The 13,102-nt window shown below is 45.7% G+C and overlaps 3 protein-coding genes across 3 annotated transcripts; 1 reads left to right on the top strand and 2 right to left on the bottom strand.

Moving 5' to 3' along the window:
* Positions 1-3,233: 3,233 nt before the first annotated feature.
* On the top strand, positions 3,234-5,216 carry LOC119277591 (PRA1 family protein A1-like). Its single transcript, XM_037558877.1, has 7 exons — positions 3,234-3,391; positions 3,905-3,942; positions 4,035-4,113; positions 4,339-4,425; positions 4,515-4,609; positions 4,703-4,774; positions 4,853-5,216. The coding sequence occupies exons 1-7, from the start codon at positions 3,234-3,236 to the stop codon at positions 4,936-4,938; spliced, it is 615 nt and encodes a 204-aa protein (XP_037414774.1). The 3' UTR covers positions 4,939-5,216.
* A 131-nt stretch (positions 5,217-5,347) lies between these two features.
* Positions 5,348-7,558, bottom strand: LOC119277592 (aldo-keto reductase family 4 member C10-like). Its single transcript, XM_037558878.1, has 7 exons — positions 7,291-7,558; positions 7,145-7,195; positions 6,945-7,021; positions 6,693-6,780; positions 6,339-6,611; positions 5,942-6,172; positions 5,348-5,590 (listed from the first exon to the last, which is right to left on the bottom strand). The coding sequence occupies exons 1-7, from the start codon at positions 7,402-7,404 to the stop codon at positions 5,507-5,509; spliced, it is 918 nt and encodes a 305-aa protein (XP_037414775.1). The 5' UTR covers positions 7,405-7,558; the 3' UTR covers positions 5,348-5,506.
* Positions 7,559-8,305: 747 nt separating this feature from the next.
* On the bottom strand, positions 8,306-12,719 carry LOC119277590 (aldo-keto reductase family 4 member C10-like). Its single transcript, XM_037558876.1, has 7 exons — positions 12,430-12,719; positions 12,282-12,332; positions 11,748-11,824; positions 11,578-11,665; positions 10,232-10,507; positions 9,876-10,124; positions 8,306-8,724 (listed from the first exon to the last, which is right to left on the bottom strand). Exons 1-7 carry the CDS (start codon positions 12,538-12,540, stop codon positions 8,641-8,643), a joined length of 936 nt encoding a protein of 311 aa, XP_037414773.1. The 5' UTR covers positions 12,541-12,719; the 3' UTR covers positions 8,306-8,640.
* Positions 12,720-13,102: the final 383 nt, after the last annotated feature.

Here is a 13,102-nt window from a genome sequence, read left to right as displayed (position 1 = left end):
GCCGATGTCGCAGCGTGCCGATCGAGCCGAGCAGAAGCGCGGGTTTACGCGAGCCGACGTAAAGGAGCCCTGCAGTAGCGAGAGTGGATGCCGTGGGATGCAATCGGGGGACACGTGGCGCCATCCTAGATTGGGTACGCACGGGAGGAGCCCTGGAGACGGTCTCCACGGAATTTTTTTCCCATAAACCGGGGCACTCAGGTTCGATGTTCCAAATCCTGTGGTCGGCCAAGGCCACGGAACCCTCGGCGGCACCGATCGACCGGACGAGGAGCTAGCCAACTCCTGGTTGCCTCCTCCCTAGAAGACCATAGGAAAACGATTGCTAAATGGCACTACTGCAGTATTACTGTTTCATAAAACTCTCCTCTCATGTAAGGGCAGCGTGTGTGTCCACTCGCCGTGGCGTAGGAGTCAAAGTTCGTTTCTTCGCAGTGCTCAAGCCAGTCGTATGTACACTGGCAGGCAGCATATTCTCTGGACTCCATTTCTATCCTCCAACACGTAGTACGTACTACTACATTGGCAGCGTGACTTCCATAGCCGGGAGTGCACATACGCGCCTCCTTCCCCGTCGCTGTCGCTGCCGCCACGTGTCCCGCCTGTCCATAGAGAGGGTCACATGTCGAAGCCAAGAATTATGAGAACGCAATGACGTCAAGAGGTTGAGTCCAAAGCAGCGACCAATGATTAAGACGAGCAGGACAGTGGGACGTGTCAGGGTGGCGATCAGGCCGTGCAAACAAAGCGGGACGTGTCGAGGCGAGATGCGTGAGGAGCCGAGGCCCAATCAAGCAGGCAACGATCGAGATTACGGATGCGCGACGTGGCCAAAGGAGACATGCCAACACGTGACGTCCATCCAAAACTGGCCAATTGTTCCTCCTGTTTCTCTGAAGAAGGGGATGCAACAACCGTGCAATGATTCTCCAGAACAGCAGAGTTTTCTTTTCGATGCCCACCCCAACCCACCACAGAATGCATGAATGGTGCTTAATTTCGGCTGTTCTTTTTCTAAAAAGTGTGCAGCCGCAAGGTCCATGAAAGGGTGTGATGATCCATCAACTTCACGTATGTGCATACAAAAGTGGCAAAGGACGTGCCCAACTTCGACGTGGCTTTCGAGTAGCCGCCGCGAAGCGAACCGCGTTCTGGAGGTGTGGTGGACTGGCCGACTGAGACAGATCAAACATTTGTTACTATCACCAGCATGCAACAAGATGCAAGATCGCCATCACCAGCGTACGTAAAGCCCTAATTAAACGTGGATTTTGCCTAAGGTGGGAGTAGAATTTGGGTGCGCATTATATTCTTATTACGTGTACGCATGCTAGGCATTTTCTAGACGAAACAAAAACATGGCAGCTTAAAACTCATGACCATGTGTCAATCAAAGTGTGGTCTGGTGCAAATGGATTGGATAGTTCTTGGTTGATCAACCATAATAATTCGAACACTTGGCGAATCTAGAATTGATATCGGATCGGATATGGCCTCAGTCAATTATATTTTTTATATCAATTATTGGCATCACTGCAAATTTAAACCATATATGGCCTCAGACAATATCCAGTATAATTCTCACCCACATATTCAAATCCAAGTGTAACAGGGAGCTTTGCCAACGTACAACTCAACATCACTCGTGGCGGTGTCAACCCGATCTAGATATGTGAGACGTCACAACTTGGTGGATCTTTACGATGCAACCTTCCACCACGCTGCTCACTCGTACACGCACCATAATGATGTTTTATTTTAGTTTGTGTTTTTTAATAAGTCCATGGACCAGTGCGATGATTCATCAACTTCACATATGCATACAAAAGTGGCAAAGGATGTGCCCAACATTGACGTGGCTTTCGAGTAGCCGCGCCGGAGCGAATCGCGTCCCGGGAGTCTGGTAGAGAGGAATGGGACAAATCACAAGAACATTATCACTATCGCCAACATGCAACAAGATGAAAGATCACCGTCACCGTACAACCCTATTTTCTAGGGGGGGGGGGGGTAGAATTTGAGTGTGCACTATGTTCTTATTACGTGTACGGATGTTAGAAATTGGCCAAAGAAACTAAAACATGGTAGCTTAAACATGTGACCACGTGTCAACCAAAGCGTGGTGTGGTGCAAATGGACCGGATAGTTCTTTTTTCTTTTTTGAGGAAATGGACCGGATAGTTCTTGGTCGATCGATCATAACAATTCGAACACTGGGTCCAGAATTGATATCGAAACAAATGTGGCCTCAGGCAATTTTTAATTTAAATCAAATATTAACGCCGCTGGAGATTTGAACCCTACATCGCCTGGGACATTATCCTAATTAATTCTCACCCACATCTTCCAATCCAACGTGTCACGGGGAGCTTCACCAATGTGCAACTCAATGTCACTATGTAAGCGTGAAGATGACCACCGCTAGATATGTGAGGTGTCATGGCTCAGTGGATCCGCCAGAAATAGAAAAAGATCACTGAGAGCCCATTACCTTATTTGAACTATAGATCACCAATGGAAATACGCAATAGATTAGCTGGATCACAAACGAAAATCTATCTCTGCACCCTAGCCGATGAAAAAAAATTAAAAAAAATATTAGAAAAATTCAAAAAATTCCAAATTTTTTTTGTGCGTAGACAATTTGAAGCGTGAGGTCCATTCCAATTTTCAAATCATTTGACATCTGAGGACCTCTCAGCAAAAAAGACAAATTGGGGGTGTATAAAAATGTGTACTGTTCATGTATTGTTTTGGCCCGATTTGTCTTTTTTACTGAGAGCTGCTCAGATGTTCAAATGACTTGAAATTTGGAGCGAGCCTCACGCATCAAATTGTCTACCGCATATTTTTTTTGGATTTTTTTGAATTTTTTATGAATTTTTTTCTCACCGAGTGCAGATGAGCCTGGGCACCGAAACGCCCTACTCGATCACAAATTCATTTTTTTAACTGTGGATCACAAGTTCAGGATGAATTACTAAAGTGTGACCTTCCAATTTTCCAGTGTACAACTGCACGCTGCGGGGTAGTGCCAGGCGTAACCCGAGAACCGATCGGAGCCGTTGGTACATGGATCGGACGGCCGAAACTGCGTGCAGTCAGACAGTACGAGTCTTGTTCCAACCGGACCGAGGCTCACCAAATTCGAACCAAAGCGCCCGTCTTCTCCTCGATCGATAGCGTCTGGACTTCGTAGCCGGCGGCGAGCGGCAAGGCAGCGAGCGGCGGCGATGGACGGCAGACCGGTGACGGCGGATGACGTGGTGGAGGCGATGCGGGAGTTCGTCTGGTTGCGGCCGCCGCGCCCCTCCTCCGAGTTCTTCTCCCGCTTCAGTGCCCCGCGGTCTTGCTCCAAGTGGATCAGCCGCCTCGAGTGCAACCTCTACTAGTACGATCCGTCGCTCGATTCTCTGCCCGTTTCTTGGCCTCTACCATTAATCGAGTGATCACCGGGGTAGATTGGTTGGGTAGGTGTTTCGATTTGGGCTGGACGGGGCAGGGGCTGTGGGCTCGCGAGGAGACGGAGGGTCGATACGCGTGAAGTATGAACTCTTTGCAGTGTTTTTTTTCTCTTCAGAATCAATCCCTCGCAGTGGTTCATATGGAACGAGGCTACTGAGCAAATACTCGAGTCATGACTTAATAACGACTCGAGTACAGAATAACCGAGCGTTGATTTTGAATATTTGATGGGCTAGACTGGGATGCCTTGCTGCCATTTACTCCCTCCGTCCCGTAATACAAGAGCGTTTTTGACACTACACTAGTGTAAAAAACGTTCTTATATTATGGGATGGAGGGAGTACTTTTAAAATGTAATACCAGTTTGTAGATATATTTGTGCCATTGTGCCGTTCCATATATCCTAATGTTCCTTTCCAACTGTTTTGATGTTTTGCAGCTATGGGACCAACTACTTCATCTTGATCATATTGATAGGTATGAAATGGGACCTCTGTATTTTTGGCTTCCATCAGTTACATCATGTTTTGGGTTTCATATTTCTGTTCTCTTGTGTACGCAATATGCAGGGATGAGCTTCCTTCAGAAACCAGTTGCCATACTTACAGCTTTTGCAACTGGCCTCAGCATTGCATTTATCAGTGACAGGTGTGTTTAAATATTCTCACTGCTAATGTTATGCCTACATTGAGAAAACATGTCCCTCCCAACTAAAATGAGCACGGGTTCTGTTCATCTTTTCAGTCTCCAAGTATCTCTTATATTCCAGATGATGTATCTCTTATAGTAGCTCCCAACTGTTGTCATTTATTCCTCTTTATGGTGAGTTCTTTACGTGCTAGAGAAATAGCGATATAATGTTTGATGTTGCAGTTTTGCAGTTACTTCCACCGACAAAGTTATAAGCATTGTCAGAAAATTCTCACCGGATTTAGCTGCCAAGATGAAACCGTACATAAAGTGATTATCTTATTGCCTGGTTTTTATTATTATTCCTTTCCTCGGTTTCTTGGAAGGCTTTGTTTAAATTGTTGCCAATGGCATTTCAGCCCTTTCCTTCATGGCCGACCAAGTATAAAGGGATCAACTCATATTTGTGGCCGACCTCTGTCTATGTGGGTCATTGCCCTGTTCCTTTTTGAAGGTTGGTAGAAACACATATGATGTCATTTCTACCTTAATTTTGCGAAGTTTCAGTTACAACAGAACCAGAAATGAACAGTTAATATGTTTGCAGTTAGCTGCATTTTCTGGGCGAGCTCCTGCAATTTCCTGATAGTTCCGTGGGCACTATACGTTGGTGTACTCGGTAAGGCCATCTAATTTGAGGTTTAGAACGTTTGCGTAAAATACTATTGCCCTAACAAGTTGCGTTTCTACCCTGCAGTAACCTTGATTCATGCCAGCTTCAGAGAACGTAATCTGAAAGGTCGTTTCAACAGATCCAGGAAGGAATGTCGAGAAGCATGGTAAAATTTCAGTGAAGCCGTAAACGTCTCTTCCGGTTCATACCATGGGAGCTCCTTTGTGGGTATCTTGGCTCCTGTATAGTTGAAAATCTGTTGCATGTTATAGATGTACAGTTAGTATCATTGCAGAGTTATGCTTGGAAAGTAGTAAGATGCACCAGGGCACCACCCCCTGTTATGTTTTTCCTTTTCTTTTGGAGGTGAAGGGGAGGATGCAACTATAAAGGCGTACTATTTGCATTCTACTCCCTCTGTTCCTAAATATTTGTCTTTCTAGAGATTTCATCAAGTGACTACATACGGAGCAAAATAAGTGAATCTACACTCTAAAATATGTCTATATACATCCGTATGTGATAGTCCATTTGAATCTCTAAAAAGACAAATATTTAGGAACGGAGGGAGTAGTACCGTGCCAAGCCACCGGAGGAAATTATTATTATTATTAGCCTTCGATGCGATTATCTTACAGTAGATAAAAAACATAATATGGTCCTGCATGCACAAAGCATTGTCAAATTTGTTCCTCGGTTCAATACTCTAGTGTTGCATCCAGATTTTGATGTCTCCTTTCAAATTTCTCCGTCGAAGAGCTCTTCGTAGGTTTTGTAAATGCTTTGAGGGTGCACAAAAGAATCCCCCCTGATTTGCTTAACCTGTTCCAACATGAGCATTGAACAAGACATACTTGTATCAGAAACAATTCTACAATGTATATAATAAACACAAGCAGGCGTATACTATAGAGAGATTGCTTAGACTACTACTCCCTCCGTTCCAAATTACTCGTCGCTGAAATGGATGTATCTAGAACTAAAATACATCTAGATACATCCATACGTGCGACAAGTAATTCGAAACAGAGGGAGTATGAGTTAACTAGAACTAGTTTCATGTTATGAAGTTTCGTATATGCGCATTTGCCAATGCCAACATTTTAGCAAGCAATCTTAACATTTTCTGCACCTCGGAGGCCCAGACAAACAAATGCGATGTTCGACACTTGCCTGTTTTATTTCAGAAAGCTTGGTGCACAGTTCTTCTGGAATAGACCAGTCAAACAGATCAATGTTCTCCTTCAACCTCGACTCATTAGCACTCTTGGGAAGTACACTCTGACACTGTTGAAGACCCCATCGCAAAGCTATCTGTGCCGGAGTTCTTCCCAGGCTCTCGGCTACTGATGTTACCACCGGGTTACTCGATACGTCTTTCATCCTGCCCAAGGGCGCGTACGCCTGCAGACCAGAAGCATATGATCACCACACTCCAGTTTTTACTTGTCTCGGAAATGGATGTATCTAGAACTAAAATACATTTAGATACATCCATTTCTACGACAAGTAATTCCGAGCGGAGGGAGTAGATGCCAATGTAAGCTCAGAAACACACAAGCAGACTTACCGATAGATGAACCCCATTGGAGTGGCAAAACGCTCTCAGCTTCGCCTGTTGCCAGCCAAGGTGGCACTCGATCTGATCAACGGCCGGAGGGACCCGGGCAACGCCAAGCAGATCACCTAGCTTCTTGGAGGAAAAATTGCTCACGCCGATGGCGCGAGCCTTGCCTGAATCGTACAGCTGCTCCATGGCTTGCCAGGTCTTGGGTATGTCAGGTTGCATAAAGTTCTCGGGGCTAATTTCGGTGCCTTTCTTCACCTGGAATGGCCAATGGATCTACATAGATGTCCAGAGGAGTCAGTTGTCTGAAGCAGAGAGATGGCAATCTTTCGATCATGATGAAGGTGACCAGCTTACTAGGTATAGATCCACATAATCCAGCTGCAGATCTTTCAACGTGCTGTCGATTGCGAGCGGAACGTCTTCGGGTGCGAGATCGCTGCACCTACAGAGGAAGTACAGAGTTTTCTTCAAAGTGCAGAAGAATTGCAGAGTTCCTGACTTCTTTAAATGCAGAAGAAGTGCAGGGTTTTGATTCTCTGGTTGCTACGATAGGAAGTGTAATGACTAGTTCGAACCAAATGCTAGCCTTGTGGAAGGAAATGTTACCATATCTTGGAAGTGATGAAGAGGTCCTCTCGCCTGACCACGCCATCGTCGAAGAGCCTCTTCAGAGCAACACCAATCTAGTACAGGAAGACGCCGAGTTACTCCTCTAATCTGTTTGTAGATCAAGGCCGTGTGCTCGCGGCAGTAGCAAGCATGTGATTTACTGCTCATTTACAGGGTTAACTGACTGACTGACTAACCTCCTTCTCGTTGTGGTAGAGCGGCGCGCAGTCGATGTGCCGGTACCCTGCCTGCCATTGCCGCCCGTAGCAAGCAGACTTAGAACAAGCACGCACAGGCCTGAATTGGGGAAAGAGGGGATGGGGAGAGAGGGCTGGGCTGGTACCTTGACGGCGGCGCTGAGCACGTCGGCGATGACCCCCGGGGCGGCCTTGTAGGTGCCGAGGCCCACGGAGGGGACGCGGGCGCCGGTGTTGAGCGTGAAATGGGCGGCGGCCATCCTCCGGCCACCGCGCGAGCGAGACGGGGATGAGGATGCGATCACGGGCCGAGGGGACGCCGGAGTCCTCAAAGGCCGTTTCGGTTCACCAAGCAACAAAAAGAACGCGAGCAATGGTGGGCTAGTGGCCACTAATCCGGTGCCAAGCCCAAGGAGATAGGCAGACACCTTTCTCTCCCGAAGGACAGAAAGCTCGCAGCTCGGCGCATTTTCTGTTTCTCTGCACGGCACATGGCGCTATTCCATTGTTAAAGCACAACCACCATACAAGCCAACCGCAAACGGAGGTCCACAACAGAAAGACGGGGGAGACAAGAGGGGAGAGAAGGGGCACACAAAAAAACGAAAAGTCCATTCTGCACCCGAGCTCATATGCTCCCGCATGAACAGTAAAATCGAAAAAAAATCAAAAAATTCCAAATATTTTTTTAGAGAAACATTGACAAAAGTTCTAAGTGCCTGTAAAAATTCATCATGAAATCACATTCCTGTAAGGCGTGGCAAAAAAAAACAAATTCAGTGCTTCAAAATGCGTTTGAAAGTAGCTTTTTCAGAGTATTATTTTTGTTTTTTTTTGCCACGCCTTCTAGGAATGTGATTTCATGACGAATTTTTGCAGGCACTTAGAACTTTTGTCAATGTTTCTCTCAAAAAAAATTGAAATTTTTTGAATTTTTTTCGATTTTACTGTTCATGCGGGAGCATATGAGCTCGGGTGCAGATTAGCCACGTTCCACACAAAAGCCTTTTTGGGTAAAAACGTGAAATGTTGGTACTACCATACATGATATATCACGTGCAAGTTTGGTCACGTTTGCTACATTGCTAAAGCAACTGGATTTAGACGGAAAAGGTTTTGCTATACTTGCTAGCACAAGAGAAAATCAAGCAAACAAACTTGTTAACAAACGGCCCCAATTTTATTATCATGTGAAGCAACTTCGTTGGAGGAACACAAAATACACCAGCAAACGAAAAATCAGTACAGAACAAGTAACCCCAGTGACAGGAACAAGCTGATAAATTCATGCCTCCATTAGCAACACGCGACGCGGTTTTCGCAGAAATTCCATCACCTACGGGAGCAAATCCATGCACAGTCTACCGAAGAGTTCCCAGCCTCCCACGGGGATGCCGAATCATACATTTCTTAAGCGCATAGTCGACGATACATAACAAGTAACTGGCACTAACAAGGCGCCCTGCTCCCAACCACGACGGGACTAGGGAGCTGTCCTAGATTTCGCCGTCCCAGAGCTCATCGTGGGTCTTGTAAACGCTGTCTTTGTTGACGATGAAGTTGCCCATGAGCAGCCTGGCCTGAAGATCACAACAAAAGATGGGAGCGTCAGAAATAACTGCGGGCGCTGTACCTACGTCGGTGCGCTATGAACGAAAACACCTGGAAAATGCATATTGTGGCTCCCTGGCGGTTAGCAATGCTATCACTAGTCAGGGATCAGGACTCAGAAGGACATTATCGATATATATCCGCTTTTTGTGGATCTACAGGGACCTGAGGCTGTTTTGTTTCGATCGACAGCCAGAGTGAGAACCAACGTTGGCCTCATCAAGCAATGCAGCACCCAGTAGCGACTAGTGAGTTCAGTGCTAGTTTTGTTCTATCTGTGAACGACAGCTGAAGTGAATTAAGCAATGCAGCACGCGGTACCCACTAGACAGTTAATTCAGTGGTGGTTTTGTTCTATCTGTGTTTTCCTAGAGTAAAAGGTATGAAGTGTTGGCCCCTTAAAAGAACAGTACTCCTTTCACAAGGAAAGAAACAAAGAAAAATAGGGCTGCCATTAACAGTGAATGAATTAGTAGTCCATTTCAGTCCAAAAACGAATAAGCAAGTTTCTTATGTCATGCAAGTGACATTGGACCATTAATAATTGGAAACAACAAGCAATAGAGTTTTCAAAAAATAAAAAGAGTGGAACATAACCATTGGTTATATCTTGTGGCGAGTAGACCTAAGTCTGTGCATCATCTCACTAGAATCCTTCACGCTATGCTTCTGAACTACTCCCTCCGTCCCATAATGTAAGACGTTTTTTGGCACTAGTGTAGTGCCAAAAAACGTCTTACATTATGGGACGGAGGGAATAGTATATTATTGCTGCTTGTTATTGCTCATGTGCTTCTAATTTTCTTTTAACAGGCATGATCCGAGGATAAAATAACATTTCTGTAGGAGTATCTTGGCACTGAAGCTACCCAAAACAAAAATATAAACCTTAAAACCTACAAATTCAGAAATGCTACTTAATTATAAGTTCTATAAGAAATTTCCGACGGGGCAATAGAAAGCCAGTGTATTCTGTATATATTTCAAATTCGGTATCAAATAACAGTGTAGTTTTCTCCAAATCATATTAAGCAGCTCGTATATGATAAAAGACGCCGGCTGAGGCACAAAACAGCTAATAGTAGTTGAAAAAATGTCTATCCGAAATTGCATAACTCACCTGCTTAATCTCAGAGAACTTTGCAAGCAAGTCTTCTGGAATAGACCAGCCATAAACAGCAAGGTTCTGCTTTATCCGTTCTTCACTCACGCTCTTTGGCAGCACACTGTGACCCATCTGAATGTTCCAGCGCAACGCCACTTGTGCTGGAGTTTTGCCAAGCTTCTCTGCAATTGAGACGACGACGGGTTCTTTGAGGACATTACCATTCATCCATGTTGAGCCAGGTGAACCTAGTGGTGAGTACGCCTGCAACATGCAGATGCTGAATCATAATCACGAGCACCACTTTGAAAAATAAATGTACAAGCAACACTAGCCACTGACAGAAAAATATAGTTAGATGGTAGACTTACAGAGAGGTGAACACCAGTTGACTGACAGAAGCTATGGAGTTTAGATTGCTGCCAAGTAGGATGGCACTCCACCTGGTCAACAGCCGGAGGTACGCGGGCTACAGCAAGCAAGTCACCCAATTTCTTCGATGAGAAATTACTCACACCAATTGCACGAGCTTTGCCAGCATCATGCAACTTCTCCATTGCTCCCCATGTAGCTGGGATGTCAGGTGGTAAGAAGTTTTCAGGGTTGCCAATGCTTGTTCCCTTCTTGATTTTAAATGGCCAGTGGATCTGCAAAAATATACATGCTATTAGTTTTTTATTTGACATTATTCTTCAACAACATATTAAACCCTTTCAACAAACAATCATCTATATCAAAAGTTGGACAGAAGTATTACAAATAAACCCCAAAATTATCCATAGACTTAGTAAGCAGAAGTCCACAATACAATGTCTGTCAATACCAGAATGGATAGACTTAATAAGGTTAACTGAATACTACTGATCCGAGTTGTCGAACAGGACAAAGAAATAACTGCCAGCATATCCAATGGGTGATAAGAGGAAAGCACATTTTCAATGATCCAATCAGTATTCACATCACAACGCAATGACGCCTCCCCAACTTGCTAATCGTCTCGACCTCCCGTGGCGGAGCACCCAGTCAAGGTTCGTGTTAAGCTTTGGCACTCGTTGGTTGTGGATGCTCCTCTGTGGTGCCGTGGGGTTCGATGCGCACGCCGGTGCGGTGCATTAGGCTAGTTGTAGAGTCTTGGTATTGTGATCCCTTTACAGCACCCCTCATTTACTTGTGCCCTCTTGGTGATGGTTCTTATGTCTGTTAGCTAGGTGGTGTCTTCTCCTGGGCGTCTATTTCTTCTCTTTAACTTTGTTCTTGTACGGTTTTCGACCCGGTTTTCCTCATAAACAGGTCAACTTGTTAAGGTTTTTGATCCGGTTTTCCTTATAAACTGGATCAGCAAAAGTCTAAGGGATGACTCTTGGCTTTTGCCGCTTTTGAGCAATATATTCGGGTGGGAGAACTCTCCCCCCGGTGATTCCTCAAAAAAAACACAATATTGGAATAGAAGCATCGATCATCGTGCAATGAACTAGCACTGGAGCACATGTAACAGAGGCAGCTGATTACTCATAGAAACGTTAGAAGCTAATATATTAGTATTTCACAATAATGTCAGTTGATTTATCTTTTACTAAAAAAAAGATGAATATGTGAAATAGGTACTTGTTGCAGACTGATGCCAATTGGTTCATGAGATACTGGAGATAGAGACCCATAACTGAGCAAGCAACGTACTGAACTATAACTCTTTAACGGGAAGATCCATACAACTTACAAGGTAAAGATCCAAGTAGTCAAGCTGCAAGTCATTGAGGGAATCCCCAAGTGCCTCAGGCACATCTTCTGGGGCATGATGACCACACCTGAAAAAGCATGCCGATTGGTAGCAATTAGTTGGACTTGAGGTATTAAAGAGATGCTATATCACAAGAAAAATTGGGTTACCATAGCTTAGAGGTGATAAACAGATCCTCACGCTTGACTACACCCTCTTCAAATAGCTTCTTCAGTGCCAAACCCACCTGGACAATCCAAAGGCGTTTGTTGTTTGTTATACACAACTTGGATGAAAAAAACTTGGGACATAAAGAATCCACTGGCGTCAGAAGGGCAAATGCTAGAAGCATGAGTTTTGATTGGCATCTCCAATTGGTACACACACTCTAAAGTTGACCAAATTGGTCACTCTAAACCCCTTGTTTTCTTTCTTTGTTTCGTCTGGAAAAGCAGGTAGATAGTCATGGGCTCTTTCTAAAGCAGTCCACTAATATTCTAGTGAAAGCCGGCATGTGAAATAGACGGACAGAAAGCAAGCTGTGTATGGCCATGAGTATGAATGGAGATTGGACAACTGAATCTTTCATCAGTGATCGTGCGTTGCAGGAAACAAGCAGTAGGAAGTTTAAGCACGGATATCAGAATCATACGGAAGCTAATGCAGGAGGGAATGGATCCAAATGTTTGGAGAGACCGGGTTACCTCCTTCTCGTTGTTGTAGGCCCTGGCGCAGTCGATGTGGCGGTACCCGGCCTGCACGCACGATTTTCAATCCAAGACAAAATGAAATCAGGCAGAGGGAAAGAGGAAAGGGGGGGCATTGTGGTGAGGGAGAGAGAGAGGGGGTGACCTTGACGGCGGCGTAGACGGCCTCGCCGACGACGCCGGGGTCGGACTGCCAGGTGCCGAGCCCCACGGAGGGGATCTTAGCGCCGGTGTTGAGCACGAAGTGCGTCGCCATCCCCGCTCTCAGACACTACCCGCACACGGAGGCAGTCACTGCAGTGTCGCAGAGGACGCTCGAAGTCGAAGGAAGGGGACGGGGACGGCGAGCAACGGGTGGTGCGCGGCGAGTTTATACTCACTTTGTAGGCAGCGGGTGTGGGCTGTCTCGGCACGGCCACAGCTGTGTGGTTCGTCCCGGGGCTTCGTTCGTGGTGGTGGCAGTTATGACTAGGCTAGTGCTGCGCGCGCCAAGTGGCGGGATGAGCCAGCTGCCGAGTTTTCTAGCACCAGAACCAGAAACAGAAACACACCGTGCGTCGGTCGGTGCCATCGCTCTTTCACAGCCGCAGCGGCACGGCGTATGTGCTTCACAGACCTCCACGCAGTCGCACGTTCACAATGCTTCCGCTTATTGTCCATCGTCTCAAGCACACGGTTTTTTAACACTGTAAAGTCACGGACATACACTCATCCCTACGAACACATGCACGTACACTTTATTCATATAAGCACTTTCGAGAGCCTGAGCCGGCACATCATTTTAAGATTGACAAAGTCGTCACATACGTCTTCATAGT

The sequence above is a fragment of the Triticum dicoccoides genome, chromosome 3B, assembly GCF_002162155.2.
Source record: "Triticum dicoccoides isolate Atlit2015 ecotype Zavitan chromosome 3B, WEW_v2.0, whole genome shotgun sequence".
Classification (NCBI taxonomy): Eukaryota; Viridiplantae; Streptophyta; class Magnoliopsida; order Poales; family Poaceae; genus Triticum; species Triticum dicoccoides.
Note: the sequence above shows the minus strand (reverse complement) of the source record. Positions and strands in the feature narration are given on the sequence as shown.